Source organism: Rhineura floridana, chromosome 8, assembly GCF_030035675.1.
Source record: "Rhineura floridana isolate rRhiFlo1 chromosome 8, rRhiFlo1.hap2, whole genome shotgun sequence".
NCBI classification, from domain to species: Eukaryota; Metazoa; Chordata; class Lepidosauria; order Squamata; family Rhineuridae; genus Rhineura; species Rhineura floridana.
In genome coordinates, this window is record NC_084487.1 from 121,546,041 (window position 1) to 121,568,144 (window position 22,104).

General features: G+C 41.6%; 1 protein-coding gene across 3 annotated transcripts in view; it reads left to right on the forward strand.

The window, feature by feature from the left end:
• SEMA3D (semaphorin 3D) overlaps window positions 1–22,104 on the forward strand; it is a 241,906-nt gene that overhangs the window by 133,347 nt on the left and 86,455 nt on the right. For all 3 annotated transcript variants that reach the window (XM_061582310.1, XM_061582313.1, XM_061582312.1), the window contains 4 exons: window positions 559–621; window positions 4,542–4,661; window positions 8,288–8,381; window positions 16,406–16,534. In XM_061582310.1, coding sequence (XP_061438294.1) covers window positions 559–621; window positions 4,542–4,661; window positions 8,288–8,381; window positions 16,406–16,534 — 406 coding nt within the window. The remainder of the gene's footprint in view (window positions 1–558; window positions 622–4,541; window positions 4,662–8,287; window positions 8,382–16,405; window positions 16,535–22,104) is intronic.

The following is a 22,104-nucleotide window of genomic DNA, read 5'->3' on the forward strand; positions in this document are numbered from 1 at the left end:
TTTTAATCGTCAGGTGTATATTTTTGTTCTTTGTTTCTATAATTTTAGGGCTGTCCCCCAATTTTTAACAGACTTTTTCTGCCAGACACCCAGGTTGGCAGTGCTGTCTCATGGTATCAGCGTGCACCATGGTGGGCCTGAGCTTGCCTCCTCGACTCTTGAGTAAAGGTGAAAGGCAAACAAATACAGGGTATTGAACTCAGCTACACTCATGAGTAGCTTATGGGCCAGGACCCTAGGAAGAGCAGGAACAATTGATTAGAGAAAACACATGCTGGCTTCTCATTCTGTGCAATGTCCAGCATGCTGCTTTGCATGAATTCCAAGACCAGCTGGAGGGGAAAAGAATATCTGTCAAGCTTAATATGAATCCCTTTCTATAGGCAGAGCTGTGCCTGCAAAAAGAGATCACAAAATGGATTTTTCCCCAAGTTAACCTTCCTAGTAGTTCCTTGAAGGAAGAGCAGGGATGCAGATGTGCCAGACCAAAGAAACCACATGAATATATAAATTGCAAAATCTTCTGATTCTAAAACACCTGTTCTGGTTTCATTGCAGATATATTGGCCTGCAGCAAAGGACAAGGTGGATTTATGCAAACTAGCCGGGAAAGATGCACATGTAAGTAAAATGCATGCAGACAGAAATTGCTTTCAGCTGTGTGGGCACTGGTTAAACTCTGTGTATTGATTAGGCTGCAACCTTAACCCCACTTATCTGGGATGAAGCCCCAGTGAATTCAGTAGTAGACATGGTTAGGATTGCACTGTTAATCTAGTGGGTTTAAAAGGGTAGTTGCACCACAGCCATCTCATGTGTGGTTCCTATCTGCATAACTCTGTCTCAGGGCTGATCCTTGTAGCGCTGAGGCAAAAAACGCTGTTCCAGTTTCACAGCCTCTTTTTTAGGCCGCAAAAGTGTGTTGGCATGTTTAGCAATATTCTTGGAAGATGGGTGAAATTCTATAAATATTAGTCATGGACAGACAGGGCTGCCATGCTAAGTAATGGTACTGGCAGCGGCTGCTGCTGCAGCAGCTTTTTCTTTGGATGAGTCAGTTTTCCAAGCGGTTGCCCTGTGAGCTGCCATTCTCCTCAATGCCACTGTCTGAAGGGAGCTATGACAGAGGCACTGAAAAGAATCGCAGAGACATTGCTAAGAAAAAAAGGTGGTGTTGGAGGTGTGGGGGCTCCACCTAGGGTTGCCAGGTTCTTGGCCTGGGACTGATCCTGTATCTTTAGGAGAAGAGAAAGTCAGCCAAGTGCAGGTGTTCTTGCAACTCTGTAATGGGGAAAACCACAAGGTGGAATTCTCCCTTCCACCTGCCCAACTTTTAGAGATACAGAAGACCTCTTGGTTGCCAGGCCCGGCCTCCAAGAGGTCTTCTGTTTCTTTAAAAGTTTATTAAAAATAAACACTATCGAGGTGATCCAAGAGGTCTTCTGTATCTTTAAAAGTTGTTCAGAGGGAAGGGAGAGTTCCACCTTGTGGTTTTTCCCATTACAGTGTTGGAAGAGCACCTGCACTTGCCTGACTTTCTCTTCTTCTAAAGATACAGGATCAGTCTTAGGCCATGGACCTGGCAACCCTAGTTGTATTATGTATTGCTGCTCCACCATATTTTGTCCCCCAACACTCCCTGTGGAATAACCCTACATCTTGATGTGATGTCCTTCAAACAGAGAGGCATTCCGAAGATTGGCACTCAGTGGGACCCCAGTTGCATTTCTGTTGCTGCAAGTGACAGCAAAGCCGATTGTTAAAAAAAAAACCAAATAAAAAGCCACTGCCTTGGCTTATCACAATAAGCTCCATGCCCTGTCCTTTAAAAAAAAGAATTCTCCCATTTCAGCTTTTCCCCCCAAACCTATCTTTCTTCCCACTTTCTTCCATTTTCAGGAGAAAAAAACACAACCATTTTGGCTCAGCCCTAGTTTCTAGGTCACACTAGAGTGTGATGGGATGTTGGGAGACTGAGATATAGAGTGACTTGCTCAAGAGCCAAACCTTTGATAAGGCACGTTTTCCTTTTATTCTCTTGTGGAATGAGTATTTAATAAAAGATGCTCTGATCCATTATGGTGAGGCTTAATAAGAATGTTTCAAGGACAACCTGAACTGAAGCAGAGCTGAAAGGGTGGATACTGCTATGGCAACCACTCATATTAAAGGGGGAGGAGGAGTATTCATTACAAAATGGAGCTTGCAGGTTTCCATCATTCACTGCGAGCCCTTTGAAGTTTCTGAGAGTTGTAAATTATGTGGATTTACTCCATTTTCACTTATGCCTTTTGAAAAAGCCAGTTTCTGCTAGGAATGTGCTGAGCACAGCTTGATCACAGCATATTAACAAAAGCAGACTTGTGCATTAATATTACAGTAATTAGTTGACAGCTGCAATTTTACAGACCTAGGTTGCTGGCTTGTACAGAATAAGACCGTTGGTCCATCTAACCCAATAATTTGTGCTCTAACATTAGAGCTCTAACGTTAGAGCATACAAATCAGTCAGAAATCTCAGGCAAAATAAATCTGCTGCAACCTGAATTAGGGATCTCCTGAATGCCAGCACACACAGCGCTGAGCTGTAGCCCTGCAGTCCTCCATGGATAGGGTTGTGCTTAATGTCTTCATTTCTCCCTATCTACTAGATCATTTTTTCACCGATAGCTGACTCATGCAATGTCTACGTTTGGATGTTATACCAAACCATGGTTGTATTACTCAGGGTCAGTATCAGAGGAAGGCATTGTTGGGCAGTTGCTGAGGCCCACATTCCATCAGGGGCCCACTGTTGATCCCCAGGGCCTCCTTGCAGTCACTGCCTGTTTACCTGTCCTCTCTGAGCATGCAAGCAGTAACAGTAAGGCAACAGAGCAGCAGCTGGATGTTTCTGAGGATTGGATCCAGAAGGAGAAGGCAAGTGAATGGGCAGTGGGGATCTCAGTGAGGAGATAGGGATATCACACGGGAATAAATACCCGTGGAGGACATCTTTTGTACATAATGAGGGCATTTTATATAATGAAGTATGTTACATAGTGATTATGTACCCTGCCCTGAGATCAAGGAATATAGGGTGGGTTATAAATATGCTAATTAATAAATAATCAAAAGCTTGCCAAGGAAAGGGCCGTTGCTCAGTGGTAGAGCATCTGCTTTGCATACAGAAGATCTCAGGTTCAATCTCTGGCATCTCCAGGTAGGGCTTGGAATGTCTGCTGTCTGAAAACCTATTATTGGATAACCTGGCTTCAGTTGCCCATGCTCTGGTAACCTCCAAATTAGATTACTGCAATGCACTCTATGTGGGGCTGCCTTTGAAGACGGTTCGGAAACTGCAGCTTGTGCAAAATGCAACGGCCAGATTGGTAACAGGGACCAGACAGTTCAAACATATAAAACCGATTCTGGCCCACTTGCATTGGCTGCCTGTATGTTTCCGAGCTCAATTCAAGGTGCTGGTTTTGACCTATAAAGCCTTACACAGCTTGGGACCACAATACCTGATGGAATGCCTCTCCCGATACGAACCCACCCATACATTACGGTCAAGATCAAAGGCCCTCCTCCGGGTGCCTACTCCAAGGGAAGCTCAGGGGGTGGCAACAAGGCAGAGTGCCTTCTCAGTGGTGGCCCCCAAATTATGGAATGATCTTTCTGACGAGGTGTACCTGGCGCCAACACTTATCTTTTCGGCACCAGGTCAAGACTTTCCTCTTCTCCCAGGCATTTTAGCATGTGTTTTAAATTGTTTTTGTATTGTTTTACATTTTAAAATTGTGTTTTAAATTGTTTTTGAAATATGTGTTTAAATTGTATATTTGTTTTAATGTTTTTGATTGCTGTAAACCGCCCAAAGAGAGTCGCCTATGGGGCGGTATACAAGTGCAATAAATAAATAAATAAATAAAATAAATAGTGGAGACAGTACTGAGCTTAGATGGATTAATGGCCTGGCTTGGTCTAAGGCAACATCTTATGCTCCTAAAACCTGGACACAGCACTGGCACCAATAATCATTTAGAACCCATTCCATGGTTCAGGCCTTCAAACGTAAAATGTCAAACAATGGTTTTGAGCTGTTCATCTGCTTTCCTCCCCCTTCCTCTCATCTTCATGAAAGCCTCCCTCCATTGTGCAGCAGCCTCTGGAGGTGCACAGGGGCTTCTTGATTTGGATGTCATGCCAAACTATATTCGTCTCGAACTAGGGTTTGCAAAACCACTTCACGTGGTGATTTGTAATTCTGGTGTGCTTCCCAATCACAAATCATAGTTTGTCAATTCAGATTCCAAGCCACAGTTCGGCTTCCTTAACTATGGTCTGGTGTGAAAGCTGGGTGCAAGAGAATGTTTATTTTTAAAAAAATTAATAAACTCTGTTCACAGGCTTTCACTCTAAAAAGAGAAGTGAAGCTTCTCCAGGTTGTTTCAAATCTTCCTAGATAGTATGTAGCATATTGGCCTGGTGACAGAACTGAATATCGCATAGATGATGATGATGATGATGAACAATTTCTGCTCTTCTTTCCACAATAGACAGAATGTGCCAACTTCATCAGAGTCCTGCAGCCTTACAACAGGACTCATGTTTATGTCTGTGGTACGGGAGCTTTCCACCCAGTCTGTGGCTACATAGAACTTGGAACACACAAAGAGGTAATTAAATCCATTCCCAAATGGTGCATGACAAGGAATGGCTCTAACTTTCGCTAGCATCCATCATTCCCTTGAAAATACAGTCTGTGGCCGTATAAAAAATGATCTGACAGCCCTTTATACAAACAATGGGGCAATGTTAAGTTTTTGCCAGTCGTGTAAGAACGCATGTTCTCACATTTTTGTGTGCATATTGCACGTTAGCAAACCTCTGGACTCAAACAAGGTGATTATTATAGTTCTACATAGGCTTGCTTTTTTGGATGATTAATGGTGTAACGGGCACATTTAATCCAGATGCCTCACAGGACCTTTCCCCAGCAGGAAACGGTGACTAATTAAACAAAGGGCACTAGGCCCATTTAAAATGGCATGTGATGCAGTGGGTAGAGTGTTGGATTTGGATCATTACAACTCCAGTTCAATTCTGCTAAACCACAATTTTCTCTGGATCGTACTTAGCTTGTTGGAGGATAAATGAAATGAGAATTGTAAAGTACATGATACACAGTTGATACATTAATTTAGCAATGATAGCACAAAGTAATAGGATGACCTCCCCTCTGAGGTGCATGACACCTCAACTTTATTCTCCTTCCATTGCAGATGAAGATGCACCTCTTTGTCCTGGCCTTTGGGGATGGGCGCATTGGGGACTAAGATTGTTTCACATCATTGCTGCCACCTTATGTTTTTCATTTTTAGATTTAGGTCACATCCATACCATACATTTAAAGCACATGACTTTCCTCAAAGAATCTTGGGAACTGTAGATTACCACTCACCTCACAGAGCTATAGTTCCCAGCACCCTTAACAAACTACAGTTTCAAGATTCTTTGGGGGAAGCCATGTGCTTTAAATGTGTGGTATGGATGTGACCTTACTGTTATTTTAATGAGACTATGTCATATTTTGGTAATGCTTAATTTTGAATTTTGATGTGTCTTCTCCTTGGAACCTTAGGGTGAAGGGTGCATTCTAAAAGATTTTAATAAAATAAGAATAATTTTTAAAAAAGCTTTCTGATTGTGGGAATAACTATGCTTGTCTACCCTAGAGCTGAGACACATAGTCAGCACCCCATCAAGACAAAAACAAAAGGGAGAGTAGGAATTTATCTTCCAAAGTCTCATAACTGACTGTAGGTTTTCTCTGTGCAAAAGCCAAGCTGTGCTGTGGTGCCAAGTACTTACTATCTAATTCTGTAGCTTCAAAAGGCCAGATGACCATTATACTAATCTTTGTAATTATCTAACCGCACAATCATTATTTAGTGGAAGTCTAGAATATAATCTCCTGTTGGGGAAGCAAAAACTTAAGCTGTTCTTCCTTTCTCTAATGAGCTTTTCATACCTGCTGGTCAACCTTTGAGACCTGCCAGCTACCTGCAGCCTTGTGCCATTCTGTAGAAAGATAAATATCTGACTGGTGATCAGATGGCTTACAACCTCATTTTAAACTATGTAAATCCCTCTCCAAAAGGGTCACATAGTTCAGCGCAAAGAGATTAAAAATCTAGGCCTCCTGCCATTGATGTTGATGCCAACGATCAGCTGCTCCATGCCTTCTGTTATCATAAATGTACAGATGTAAGGACATGAGAACTGCCCAGCTGGATCAGTCTACAGTTCCAGCCAGAGGCTCCTGGGTAGCTCACAAACTGGGTGTGAAGACGGCAGCCACCCCCTCTTTGCTCCTAGCATCTTCTATTAAAAGGTGGACTGCTTTGGAACATGGGGTTTCTATTTTGCTGTTGTTACCAATTGTCTTATCCTCCATGACACCGTTTCCTTTCACGTTGTGGCCCTGTAAGACTATGTAACTATTAATTTGTTTTATTTATTTGGAGCTAGACTGGAGCCCTTCACAGAACCCTATTCAGAGGTGGCAGATCTACAAACATAGCTACTAACAAAATATAACAAAATCTATCAGAAGAATGTAGATATTCCTGTGTCCAGAAAAGAAGCTGCAGTTGTTGGTGGATTTTTATTAGCTGGGTTTGATTGCCAAATTCCTTTACTGTACCATGTACATAGTCTTTACCTGTCCCAGGCCTTCCAGCATTGGTGAATGCACATGTGTGTGAGGGGAGAAGGGACTGTGTTTGACCCCTGCTGCCATGAGTGCTCCCACACAAGGTAGTCTGTAGGGATGATCCTATTAGCGCTGCCTGTTCTGTTTGAATGCTTAATTGGCCCCTTGTGAGCTAGTCACAGGATGAGGCCCTTTTGGTTGTCTCCACACAGGGAGAAGTACTTGGTGTGAGAGCCTAAGGAAGGGTGTTTTATGGGGTAGCTGAAGTCCCTCCCTACTGAGGTGCACCTGGCCCCATCTCTTTATAGTTTTATGCAGTTGGTTGAGATACGCCTTTTTTGGTAGGCGTTTTGAGGAAAGACCTGATTAGACAAATTGATTAGTAGCTTCTTCTACTAGTAATTGGTGTTTAGTGATTTGTTATGAGTTATTATGTTGTTATTTTAAGGGCTGTGTTATTTTATGGATTCTTTTTATTTTTATTTGACTTCCCTGTAAGCCACATTGTGGCTTGTGCAAAAGGCGGTATATAAATCCTCTCAATAAATAAATGTCTCTCTGTAATATCTCATTCACCAGTAATTCTAAATACCAGGCTTTCTTGCATGTAAAAGATCTGAAGAGTTTGTCATCCTGAAGGGGAAGGCTGTCAAATCACATGTCAGTCTTTCAAGACAGTCTCTTAGCAACCCATTGGGTGAAAAGAGATGTGAATAGGAACAACAGCGATTCACAAGTGAAGTGAACTCAGGGCTCAAGTATCAGTCTTATCTCTAACCACCAACACCTTCCATGCTCCAGACAGGCTACCTGTCCTCCTCCTGCTGCGGCCTCCATCTTCTCTGACTGGAGACAGTTGCAGAAAATATCCAGTTATTTTTTGCATGGGTCCTAGTAGAGGTTGTGCTCTTTCCTCCTTCTCTCCCTTGGAACCCTGCACAAAGTTAGAGGATTTGGCTCCCCATGCTACAGTCTGCTACCAGTTGAGGAATGGGTGATCCTCTTACTTCTGTGGCTGTGGTATGCTTTACTGACTTTCCCCAGCTACAGGTGGCAGGAGTGGTAGACAAGTCGTTGAGTTCAAGGCTGGGATGGAAAGGGTAACGTCTGTTGGTTCAGTTGCAAAGACGGGAAGAAGCTTTTGTGTAAGTTGTCCTCTTACACTATGTCTGTCTTTGTCCTTAAGCTCCTGCAAAGATAGAATGCCAATGTTCATTATGTGTGGCCAGGCTGTGGCTCCACTGAGTAGTGAGTAAATCTTGCACTGAGAAGGAATGGAGCCACTCTTGCACACAACTTGGCAGGGTTCTCCCCTTGCCCAACCTGGGCTGGCTTTTAAAAATATCAAATCCACTTTTTAGTTTGAATATAAAAAACCTGATATACAGTCTCGCCCAGTGTAATGTTTTGCTTTTTGATGAAGAGAACATAAATCTGCACATGAAAAAGAAATACAAGGCAGCTAAAGAAAATTGCAAAGAGAATCTGAGACTTATAATTCAGTTCACCTCCATTTCATATATATGCCAGAAATTGAATTATTCCTGACTGCAACACTGAACTAATGAATATATCCTTTATATGTAGGAAGTGGTGTTCAGATTTGAAGCTCAGAACTTGGAGTCTGGCAGACTGAAATGTCCTTTTGATCCTCAACAGCCTTTTGCATCTGTCATGGCAGGTAAGATTTTATCATGGGTGGTGATTTCCTACTTATCACAGCATAATATAAAAAATGTACAGCCTTCAAGTCGATTCCGACTTATGGCGACCCCATGAATAGGGTTTTCATGGTAAGCGGTATTCAGAGGTGGTTGACCATTGCCTTCCTCTGAGGCTGAGAGGCAGTGACTGGCCCAAGGTCACCCAGTGAGCTACATGGCTGTGAGGGAAATCGAACCCTGGTCTCCCAGGTCATAAGTCCAACACTCTAACCACTACACCACACTGGCTCTCCCATCACAGCATAATAAGACCATTTAATTTAAGAGCTGGTGTTGCATATTGATTAAGTGACTGAGTTATGAATCAGAAAGTCCCTAGTTTAGATTTCCCTTCTGTGATGAACTCACTACATGGCAGTCCACTTTCTAAGCCTCAGTCTACTACCCCCTCACCTCCAATCTGCTACATGGAAATAATAAACCTCAACCACATTACATTACAATAATCTATGTGAAGTGTTTCAAACATCTGAAAGTTGCAAAATAAATAAATAAATGCCAACATACCTAAGTATTTTTTTTAAAAAAATAGTTGTTTACCCCCTCATAGCCATGAGTCTGTTAATTTTAGTTTCTCTCAGTTTCTAATTTTCCAATCTTAAGTCCAGTTTGCCATATTTCTGCATCTGCAATTTTTTTAAAAGAAGTCTTTTTTAAAAAGCTCCTTGATTCACGTTGTATTTGTGTATGAATTCCAGAGTAGTTGCTTCTACCACCCTTATGTGAAGTGCATTCACTTGGGAAAAGTCCTGTTTATTAGTAGGGCAGAGTGAAAACAGCCACCCAAAATATTTGGCTGAGGTGCGATGAAGGGCATTTTTCCAAATATTTGGGTAGAGAGGTGAAATTTTTCTCTTCTGAGACATTTTGGCTCACTTAACATTGAATGAAACTTATCTTATATTGTCAGATGATGGAAGCAGTGGGATACGTGAGGAAGACCCAAAGGACTAGGGATGAAACCTATTGATTCTGTCAATACTATTCAAATAATATTAAACCTGCATCAACAGTTGCACCACAAAATTCATTGATGGCAAAAAAAGGCAGGTCATTTCACCAAAAAGTTTCTAGGGGAGGACTGAAACTCTCCAATAGTTCAGGAGAAGCTTATTATTTTCTGAGCAATTTCAGCCCAATCCTCTTTAACAAAATAGCTGTAATCCTAGCCCCACTTTCCTGGGACAACATCATGTCTTAATAGGTCTTACTTCTGAATAGACATGGTTAAGATTGGACTCTTAGACACTACATGAAAGAGCAATATCACCCTGTCTTCTTCCTGCCTTGAATTATATATAGGAGTAGAGTTGGATACTTGCTGCCATGGAGGGTTAGCCTGATCTCTTAATTTTAGCATGTACATGGGCTATCTTTGCCACAGTTATTGTTCCCTAGCATCTATCCATTTTCATTTACCTTGTCAATCAAGTTGCATGCCTTTTATAAAATAAAAGAGCTGCGCCCTGACATTCTTATTTGTGGCCAAAGAGAAGTTGTATTAAGTTTCCTTGAAGGATTGGTCATGGTGTATTTATAAAAAGAATATGACTAATGTTCATCCTTTATTCTCAGATAATGAGATTGATGATTCCTAATCCTGACCCTGCTGAGGTCCAAGACTTCCATTATTAAAAAAAAGAAAATAAAAGAAAAAACAATAGGGGTTGTCTGTCTCAGGATACCCTACATCTTTTAAATGACCATAAAGCATTCTTTAAAAGCTGCTTGGAAAATTCCTCTAGTCTCTTTTCTTTGAGACAAAAGCAATGATTTATTATAGTGTTTAGCAATGTTCTGTGATACATTGTTGTCTCTTTGAAAAGTCATAAAGAGAAGATACATCAATGGTTGAAACAATGAAAGCGCAAGATATCTAAAAACAAATCTGTTCTATGTCTGTAGTCCGTTTGCATCCTAAAGTGTGAACCCAGTATCAAAGGGTAGTGTTCAATGATAGTCCTACTCAAGAGTATACCCAATAATTTTAATAGACAAGAATAACTTAGATTCCTTTTGAATGGGTTTACTCTGAGTAGAACTTTGCTGACTACATTGGAAAATATCTGGGGTTCAAATTGCAAACCTTGCTGGCTGAGACTTGGACTAAGTACAAGTTCTTATACTAAGAAGGACGTTTTGTAGGACTGTGTGTGCTGAGGCAAGCGTGGGCAGACATCAGGCTTGCAGGATCTATTTTGTGTGTTAGAACTATGGCATCCATCAACCAAGGCCAGGTATAAAATAGCGGAGGTGGAGCCTTTTGCAAATTGGTGGTTCAGGGGGCTGAACCAACTCCATAATACTCTTCATGAGCCGTTCCCTGGGATAACCTTCATATAAGTACACATTTGTGTCTGAGTTACAACAGATGATAAAACTCTAAAAATGGCTAGCAGAAATGCAGAAAGACATTGTCAAAGGCAACTTTAATACCCATATTTTTACAGGTGAGAAGCACTGAGTTTGACATGAACAATTAGCCCAAGGTCAGCCATAGGATATTTTTCCCCTCTGGCAATTTTAATGAACAGCAAGTTGTGACAGCACTAGGGATGGGATCCATTGGCTGGTGCTGGTTTGAAAGCATTCTGTCAATCTAACAGGCTGGCATTGATTCGAGTTTGTTCTGTAACTGCTAGCTGCTGCTTTGACTGAGCCTTGGTATTTTTTTCTGAGTGAGAAAACATTGAGATTAATATAGGTATTTTAAAAAGAAATATATTTTGAAGGAAATATTGTTATTTAAATGGAAATATTGATAAATCATCGTTCTTACAATTTATGTTTTAGAAGCAGATTTTTTTTTTTAAAAAAAATCATTTTCAAAAATAGCTGTGGAAATTTGCTACTTTAATATCCGATCTTCAGCAGTTGAGAATAAGCAAACTGCCAGAATTCTAGCACGTTCCTAGGCAGCGCTATTTAACATTTGTTGTTGTTAAATGCCTTTAATATATGATTTATGGCCACCCTATGAATCAGCAACCTCCAATAGCATCTGTCGTGAACCACCTTGTTCAGATCTTGTAAGTTCAGGTCAGCTTCCTTTATGGAATCAGTCCATCTCTTGTTTGGTCTTCCTCTTTTTCTACTCCCTTCTGTTTTTCCCAGCATTATGGTCTTTCCTAGAAAGTCCCATTTTAAAAATATAAGAAGAGCTTCCTAGATCAGGCCAGTGGCCCATCTAGAACAACATCCTCTTCTCCCAGTGGCCAACCAGATACCTATGGAAGCTCGCAAGCAGGACCTAAGCACAACGGTTTCTTCCTGCTTGTGATTCCCAATGCTGCAGCCTTTTTGTTATTAAACAGTTGAGAGTCAGATCTTGCTGATCTATAATCTACCTTCTGCCCACGCCCATGCTCTGATGACAACAGTGGTGTGCAACATTAGCTCCCTCCCCGTTGACTGGCAGGCACCCTGAGTCCTTTGGGATTGGCCAGGCAATCTAACAGCTGGTCAGCTCATAGAGCAAACAAAAGAAACAGCTCTAACTGCAAATTCTGGGATTGAGTAAAAGTCCTCAGATCCTGTTCTAGCAGCAAAAAACCTCTGGCTTGGACATTAATGTCCATTCTGTACCTGGATTTGGGTACAGGCTGCTCATATCCTTGGCCAGGACCAGCTAAAATAAAAACCCGTCTGCATAGCAACTGCCATTGCATCAAAAACTGTTTTATTATTGTGTGTGGTTTGCTCAGCTTTCTCCACCTCACCACAAACATCTGGAAAGGAGACTTTCATGCTTTACATGAAAGTGGTACAGCAACTGTCTGCCACCACTTAGAGTTGGATCAACTTAAAGCAGACTCCATGCGGCCATGCTAAAAAGTAAACCCAGCCTTTAATTGTCAGAAATTTATATGTGGACAAGCTTACCACTGAAGTGACAAGCCAGACATGCTGGTGAATATAGTCTTCAGAGGCAATGCCCAGGGTGAATGTGTTGGAATAGGCAAACTTGCATGTTCACTTTAAGGGGAAATATCCCATGTATCAGTTTACCATGATGTAACTTCCTAATGGGTGGGATTAGTTACCTGGCTTCCTCCTCCTTTGTCCTGGAGATTTTTGAATAACCTCCATTGCTGATCTTTTTACCTCTGGGAGAGGCCGCATGGGAGATGCTCTCTTCTGAGAGCATCACTACTAAAGACTAAGATGGACTGAGACTTCTACTTTTTCTTTCATCTAAGCTAGAGCCAATGTTTCTGAACATATGAAAGGTCGTGAGTAAATATTCTTCATCTTTTACCTAAGAAGATTGTGTCTGTTGTTATTTGTGCCTAGGGAAGGTGTGGACTGGTTTTACCTCACTCTGCTGCTTGCATTTTTATATCTCTGCTAAGAAATAGGACCACAAAACTTAGTTCCTATTTCATTTTATAATTTTTAAAATACCAGACAGAATGAACCTTAATGGGGCTTGATTCTGGGGCTGGTTCCCACATGCATGTTGTCTGCATTCTTCATGGCAACTCTCCGGAGGTACGCACACAGATGAATGTCAGTGTGAATTGGGTTGTATGTCTGGTGGCCAGATGCAAGGGAAGACAGGGATGACATGTCATAGCCAAGGACCCCACCATTTCTCTTATCAGAAGAGGGCTCTGAAGATTTGAAGGATGAAAAGCACTGGGAGACAATCGGCAAAGTGCCTCTTTGTTAAGAGACTTCATGAAGGAGGATGAGATCTCATGGGACAGGGAGGCCCCCATACTGTCTGCTCACAGGAACATAGGAGCCTGCCTTTATATTGAATCAGATCATTGGTCCATCTAGCTCAGTATTGTTTACCCTGATTGGCAGTGGCTCCTCAGAGTTTCAGACAGAGCAATATTCCGAGCAATATTGGCAGTGACTGAACCTGGGACCACTTGCATGCAAAGCAGATGCTTCCCAATGACCCTTACTGTTTAGTAAATAGCTTTGACCTCACCTCTCACTCTGCAGTTCCTTTCTAGAACCACTTACGAGGACAACCTCCACCCTCCTGCCAAGGGTAGGGACTACTACAGGAGGCATTCCATCCTTAACATACCTAGTACATGCCTGCTCCATAGAACATGAGCCCTTTAACTCTCGAGCAGCTGCAAGAATAGCTGCTAAACGAACAAACAGGAGAGTTAGAAGATAATGAGAAGAAGAGGCATGTCAGCAGTGGAGACCAGATTGAATATAGCACTACTCAAAAAGATTCAAAACGTCCTGCCATATGCAAGTGATCCCTGGGGTATCTCTCCTGTTGTAGGTGCGGTTGTGTTCTTTAGCATAGAGATCAAACATGTCACTGGTCCACACATGGAATAATTCAAGACTCCCTGTGCTGAGAAACAATCACTATAGCTGTTCACAAACTTCTGTTGGATCCAGGGCATATGGTGTTCTGGAGGAACTCTTAAAGCAGGTAGATAGCCCAGGATTAAATTGAGCATTTTAACAATGCAGTTTAATCCTTCTTGCATGACAAGCACTATCTGCCAAAATTCCATCTTCTATACAGCTAGTAATGGTAAATAAGCCCTGTCTACCTTCAGTGATTCTGATGAATGTGAGCGATGTGATACCAGGATTGTAGAAATTCCTTCTAGCTGATGCTACCTGTATCTGTTTCTCTGTGACATCTATAGACATGCTCTTTCCCTTGCTCTGTTCCACATCCCATCAGGGAAATTTCTGTGACTTATTGAAACTCTTTTGGCTTTCACTGCAATGTCTTCGCTGTTTTATTTGAGACAGAACTCCTACAGTCACTTCAGATTCACTCTGGAGAAATTTTGGCAGTAACTGGGAATCATTTGGAAGGATCACATAGAAGAAAGCTGATGTGTGAGTCAGATCTGAAAAGGAAGGACAACAATTTAAGGATGCAAAATGGAAACAAATCTAGAAAAAACTTGCATGAACATTTTGCCTGTTTGAAAACCTGCATTAAGTGCACCCAAACAACTTTACTAAGTGCACCCAAGCATATCACTTTTTATACCATTGTTATTTCACTATTCGATGTTCATCTTCTCTTAACAATATGTGTCCTCCAAGTACTTCATAGGAAATAACAGACGTGCAAGAGATCAAAGAACAAGCCAAGTGGTGAAAGGTCCTTGTCATCAGAGGTTAAAGCAAGATGGGCTGTTTCTTTTAATCCTGCTGATTTATCAGTCACTGAGCATGTCTGTCAGTTAGCAGACATTTATTACACAGTTCATTCTTCATTATGACTTCTACCTTTCAAAATGTGCTGTGATCACTTCACAAAGAAGTTGTATTGTTTGAAAATGGCCCATTTTTTTTTAAAAAATAACCTCTTATGTTCATTTACATACACAAAAAGCAGATCCAGACTATAAATACATAAAGCATAATGTGTGTTCTTGAAAGACATTCTATAGTGACTACTAGATGTGATACCATCACTGTGCCTGATGCTGAAAGCAGCATCTGTTGATCTACCTCCCCCTTTCCATCCATAATAATGAGAAGAGTTTACCTTGTGTCCTGACATTCTGCATTCCCCCGCCTCCACCACCAGATCATCAGTTGCCACTGGCAGGGAAGGCTACAACACCAGGAAGCAGGATGGGGTGTACAAGAGGGGGAAGCTAAAATGCACAGCTGCTGTTTTGAATGCCAGCAACATGTTTAGAATCAGATCCAATCTGGCCCCCCTGAGCATAATGTAAATCAAGAATTTGGAAATTTTCCCCACTAGATTAAAAACAAAAGTGTGTTGAAATTGTTTGTCCAGCCAATATATAGAAACTGTATAGAAACTGATGGGTTTGGGTGTCCACAGATGCAAAAAAAAATTGAATAATTTGAAAGTGATGGGGGTCAAACAGGTATAAAAATAAGCAGATAGAAAACTTGCTTGGTAGTGTCATACACATAGCACGTTTTTGATGGCATAACATACTCAAGCTGTAGAGTAGAGGAGGACACTCTTTCTGTCACATTGCAATAATTAGATAATAATAATAATAATAATTTAATTTGTGGGTCGCCTATCTGGCCAATGGCCACTCTAGGCGACGTACAATTTAACAACAATACATTACATCATAATAAAATACATCATAAAATACAATATAACAATAAAACAATAAAACAGTTCCAGTACAGAGTAGTAGGCTATTCGTCATAAAAATTTAACCCTCCCCGTAAGTCCCAAAGGCCTGTCTGCAGAGCCAGGTCTTCAAAGCTTGGCGGAATACATTCAGGGAAGGGGCATGTCGAAGGTCATACGGGAGGAAGTTCCAGAGAGTGGGGGCCGCCACTGAAAATGCCCTCTCTCTTGTCCCCGCCAACCTAGCTGTTTTAGTTGGCGGGATTGAGAGAAGGTCCTGTGTGGCTGATCTTGTTGGGCGGCATAGACTGCTTTCAAGTGTTCTGATTTTCTGGTTTTCAGCCTCAACTGATTTCAGTGAATTCAATATATTTGTAGAGTGATTAGTTATGCTGTCTAAATGGAGATTTGCTGAAGTATCTCAGTCTTTCTTTTTTTTAAAAAAAATCCCTTAAATGGCACCCTCCCCCAACATCCCAATGAGGAGAGAATGTGGTCAGTTGCCACAGAATGCTGAGTGTTGCCAGAGAGGAAGGGAGAGAAATGGAGGAAGGCATAACTGACTGAATGGAAAACTGAACAGGATTACTACACTGCTACATTTTGTTGCAGGTCCCACTTGTTGCTTTGAATCCCAGATGCTAGGGACTAACAAGGGAAGGTCATCACCATCATTCCCCGAATGTGAGCTTCCCAGAGGCATTTGACTGCCTACTGGAATACTGGAGTAGATGGTCTGATCAACTTAGGCAGTTTTTATTAATGAAAGGTGATCAGTTCCAGGGGAAAAAACATTTGCAATAGTTCTACTTGAGTACTTGCCTCTTTGGGAATCATGTACAAAATAAAAACAACCGCTCTCTGTATGCCAAGGTGTTAAAGAATGCTTTGCTGTTTGTTTTCCATCTGTAGACGAATACCTTTATTCTGGAACTGCCTTGGATTTCCTTGGCAAGGATACTGCTTTAACACGTTCTCTGGGCTCATCACAAGACCACCATTACATCAGGACAGATATTTCTGAACATTACTGGCTCAGTGGTAAGAGAGTAAGCGTATGTCATTGTAGGATGTATGGCCTCTGTTTTATAGCCCAGAAACCTGTTTTACTGCACAGTATAGTCATATATACAATTGCAGGCAGTGGCATCCCTGTGTAATTCCTTATGTTGAGTCCAAGACTTCATCCTAACATTATGTGGGTGCTCTGATGAACATCTGGAACTTCTGGACAGAGGCGTGCACAACTGTCCATGAAATTGAAGCCAAGAAATTACCATTTGAATGAATGTTTCTAGCTCTGCAAGTTATAAAATCCTAGCTTAGGAGAAGTGCTTGGAATATAGAGGCCCACACTTCGTCTGTCACAGTTTGCATAGGCAGGCATTACTTGTGGTTCTGCATCATTAGAAAATGCTACTTGCAGTAAAGTCAGAGCTGTGTTTTCTAATCTGGAGTTAATTGTACAGATAGACCAGCCTGTGGGTACAATCATATAAGGTGCTTCCACATGTGGGCCTAATATTACAAATGGGCCATAAAAGTTCACATTTTCTCTGTGTTTGGTGCATGAGCTTCCACACATTCCCACTACCCTTTTCTATTCTGGGTACATGTTCAAGTTTTTGTGTACCCATACAGACACACATTTTTAAGCAGAACAAAACAAGACCGCAGAAGGTCTACAAGAGCAAACGTTACCAGCCTTAATGATCATGTCTCATAATAGGAAAAATTGAGGTTTGAGGGGGGGAGGGGGAATTTCAAATTGCATTTATTTTATTTTTTAATACCAAAGTCTTGCACAAGAGTGATATTTACCTGGCTTGTATAAGATTTGATTTAGTTTATTTATATGTTGCATTTCCACAGTGAGCTGTGCCGAAAGTGGCTTCAACAAACAGTCACTTATCCATAAGTCAGGGGTAGAGCATCTGTTTTACATGCAGAAAGTCCCAGATTCAGTCTCCAGGTAGGACTGGGAATGTACCCAGTCTGTAATCCTAGAGAGCTGCTACTAGTCAGTATAGACAATACTGAGATAGATGGACCAAAGGACCATCCTATGTTCCTAAAATATAAAGCACTGGGACGGGGGGGGGGAAGAAGTCAGCTTAGAAAACATATTTAAAAAATCAAATAGGACAAAAATCAACAATTTAGCAAACATCGAATAAATCTGATATTACGAAAGAAATAATCCAGACTGAATGTGAAAGATAGTTAACAAACAATAAAATTCCAGCTGCCGCTGCAGATCTTGTTGCATTCCACAGAGCCTCAGTAGCCTGTCTTAAATGCAGTGCAGAGAAGGAGGGGTCTTTTCCCTAGTCTGGACGATTTATTGGCTCCCTCTTTGCTCCTCCGGAGGAGACTAACAGCAGCAAAAGGGAAATGCTGAGGAGGGCAATGAGGGGGGGAGTCCTCTTTCCCCTGGAAATTCTAACTGCTGGTGTATGTCTCATTAGATTTGTATAAGGATGGCGCAGGAGTGACAGAGGTCTTGCGTAAGACCTTTTACACAATATTATTATCATTATCATTCTTAGTATTATTAATAGGGTGATTACAGTCTCTGAGGCAATCCATCACATGTACTGTGTGGAGTCATTTTTGGACATGCTCATGTTTGGGCTGCCGGAAACAAAATGGCTAGATTATGTTAGGTGAGGAGCAAATGAAAATGTGTGTGTGTGATGACAATGGCCACCCCCCAAAATGTCACCACACACATGACATACTGCCCTTTAAAAAATGCCTCAACAAGCTTCCACACCAAGCAATGTCTGAGGGCATGTAATGTGTCATTTTTACTTACCTTAGTTTCCACCCCCACTTACTCACCCACCCACCCGCCTGCCCAATTTAGGATTGCAGCCTTAATGTATATCTTCAAATCAGTTTGTTGATCAAAACCAGTTCTCTGCATCATCCTGAAACACTGAGTTTGTAATCCAAACCCATTACATAGGAACATCTCTTTTTTGGAGCATAAAAGTAGACTTCATACCTGTGAAAAGTAGCTTAAAAGTCGCTAAGAGGGCATTAAAAGAGTTTATGGAAGTACTGCTTTTCATTTCTTATTAAAACCCTTTTAAACACCACTGAACCTTTTTTTAAATTGCCACCTATATACACACACACAGCCAAGCAATACCCAAAACCACCCACGCAGAAATAACTACATTTTTTACACACAGTTCTTCAACTGGACATTTCTGTGTTTCCTTTGGCCATTAATTATCTCTTACACGAGGGCCTAACTTCCCATAATTCAAGGTTATGGTGCGGTTGCGATGGATGACTTGCAAAGCAAAGATCTTCTGACCATAAGAACGTGATGACTTCTCTGCAAAGCACAAAAGGTCCATTGTGGTACTGCCATGGGTAGTCAGATGGTGATGGTAGGGGTGGCCTCATTGTAATGGTGACAAGCTATGACAATGAAATTACTACATGTAAGCAAGGGAAGAGAAACAGGAATCAGATGCAGCTTTGGATCTGATGATGAAAGGTAGTGGAAAAGAGAGTTCAAGTTGAAGCCAATAAGCCATCTGTGTCTCTGCCCTGAAAGGAAGGAAGAGTCAGGAAGAGGGTTAAGGGCAGCCTTCTTCCCTCCCTCAGAGGGGACAGGGAACCATCATAGAAACAATGTGTGTGTGCATCAGACAGACAGACAGAGGAATGAAGAAAAGAATGATAGCATACTCGTCAGCCTCCATCACTTTCACAGTGCCATAGGAATTGTGGGTGGGCACTGCATGAGGTATTATACAGCCACAAAAGTGGCTGTATACTACAGCAGCATGGATTTTTCGCATTCCGCAATGTTAAATTGAAAATACCACCCATGCCATTCTGATGCTTTCTGTAAGCTCATTTCAAAACAAAACCTTACAAGACTTATAGTCCTGTACTCAGAAACATTTGCTCAACATCCCTCTAAGTTTCCATGGTGGTACACAAAACAGTCAGAAAGAATCAAGAGTACAAAGTGTAAAACAAGAGGGGAAAAAATCCAGTCCCCTGTTGAACTTGTTTCTGTCAGTGGTCTCATAATTTGTTGAAATTAATTAAAAAATAGGCCATGTTCACAGAGTACCTGTAATCCTATTACTGAGCTTGCCCCATACTCTTACCTTCATCTTCTGCGGTTTAAAAGTTTTTTAAAAAATGCAAGGCTGATTTTTAATTAATTTAAGAAATGTAACACTGAAGTCTACTATAGTGTTTGGCATGCTCAGTAAGAACTGTCAGTGTTCTAAAAGCCAGATTCACAGATTCACACCCACGCCAGACATTTATTTCACTTTAGACAGTTATGGCTGCCCCCAAAGAATCCTGGGAAGTGTTATTTGTGAAGGGTGCTGAGAGTTGTTAGGAGACTCCTATTCCCATGACAGCTCCACTGGCCAGAGTGATTTAACAGTCAGCCCCTCTTTTGCGGATTGTAGCTCTGTGAGGGAAATAGGGCCTCTCCTAGCAATTCTCATCACCCTTCACAAACTACACTTCCCAGGATTTTTTTTGGGAAGCCATGACTGTCTAAAGTTAATTAAAGGTCTGGTGTGGATGTAGCCAGGGAGAGCTTTGGTTTAAATTTGGGTGGGAGACTAGAAAAGCAATGATACTGTTCACAATGTTTTCCTTTTGGGAAGGAAAGGCTCTTTTCCCCTGACCAGTGGGCACCCACCCACCCAATCTCCTCCCCTACCCCTTCCTCCCTACCCCTACCCTTCCTCCCCTTCTCTCCCCCTTTCCCCTCATCCTCCCTACCTGCCCCTTCCCCAGGTCATTTTCACCTTTCCTAAGCATGATTGTACAGGAGCAAATCCCATTGAACTCAAGAAAGCATGCAAATGATCAACCTGCCCTCCCCTCTTCCTCCTCCCTCCTATCCCTTCCCTTTTGCCCATTCCCTCCCACTTCCTTCCCCTCCTTTCTCCCCTCCCCATTCCCTTCCAATCCTTTCTCCCTCCTTCTCCTCCCTTCCTCCTTCCCTCTCCTGTCCCCTCCACCTCCTCCATGGTCATTTTTACCTATTTGAAGCATTATTGTGTGGGAGTAATTTCCATTGAATTCAATAAGCATGCAAATGATCAGACCTGCCTTTCCCCTCTCCTTCCCCTCTCCTCTCCCTTCCTCCTCCCCTCCCTTCTCTCTTCTTCCTCCTCCCCTGCCCACTTCAGCCCTCTCTCTTCCTCCCCCATTGTCAGTTTCACCTATCCGAAGCATGGTTGCACAAGAGTAAATCCACTCAATTCAATAAGCATGCAAAATATCAAACCTCCCCTCCTCCCCCCTCCGCTCCTGCCTGCTCTCCTCCCCCTCCTCCCCTCCATTGCCCTTCCTCCTCCTCCCTTCCCCATCCCCTCATGGTCAGTTTTGCCTATCCTAAGCATGATTGCAGGGGAATAAATCCCATTGCACTCAATAAGTATGCAAATGATCAATTCATTCTCAGCAAACTTGCACAGGATCCCATTTCTTACCTTCCAGATTAAAAAGCAGAGAAATTCACTAATAGACAAAACAACAACAACAAACACCTTGTGGTTTAAGAATGTACCTATAGCCAACAGATATTTCTATCAAATTTTAAAAAGCAGAGAGATTGGCAGCTATAGTTAATGCACCAGGGGAGCAGGAGACCTGACCTCATCTCTGAGATATTATACTGCCCTACAAATTTGTAAAAATACAAACACAATTTGGGTTGGTCTTTCCAAGTCCAATCCACTTCCTGTCTGGCTTGGAAGAATTTGGTAATGTGCCTCTGAGCATATGGTGAGTGGTGGGAACACGTGCAATCAGCCCAAATAACATAAACAAGACGTGCTGTGCTGATCTTGTTTTAGCAGGGAGGAAGCAACAAAATTAAGACAGTTGATATAGTTCAGATAGTCACTTTAAATATGTTTGATTTACTTTGTAATTTTAGTGAAGTTTCCTATAGTAAATCATTTTCTTTTGCTTCTGTTTCTGTGAATTCTGCAGAATAGTATCCAATGGACATGAGGAGTGTCTCAGATTGCATAAGATAAAACAGTGGGAGGCGAAATATATTCTAGCAAATTTCTAGGTGTGCTCTATGTTTTTAATTGACCATGCCCACCTTTCCTTAAGTGGAATGGTTTAAGCATAGCAGGCTCAAAACATGCATCTTGGACAGGCCAAATTTGTTTTTTCCAACAGCTACATTCATTGCTTAAGCAGCAACATATTGTAATCAGAGCTTGGAAAAGTTACTTTTTTGAACTACAACTCCCATCAGCCCAGTCCAGTGGCCATGCTGGCTGGGGCTGATGGGAGTTGTAGTTCAAAAAAGTAACTTTTCCAAGCTCTGATTGTAATCACTCTGATTTTACATCAAACTGCAGTTCATTCAACTATTAACACACCCAAAATAGAAATAGAACATAATCTCCGGTTTGAAATGCAAAAGGCTGTCTTCACCATCATATGGCATTCATCATATGCTATAAGGCTTTGAAAGTAATGAAAATAAATTTGACACAGATTTCTAGGATGAATTATGAGAGAAATATAATTTTCTAGGTTAGATTCTCTGTAGAAATAGTAGTAACACGGAAAAGAAGCAAAGTAAGAAG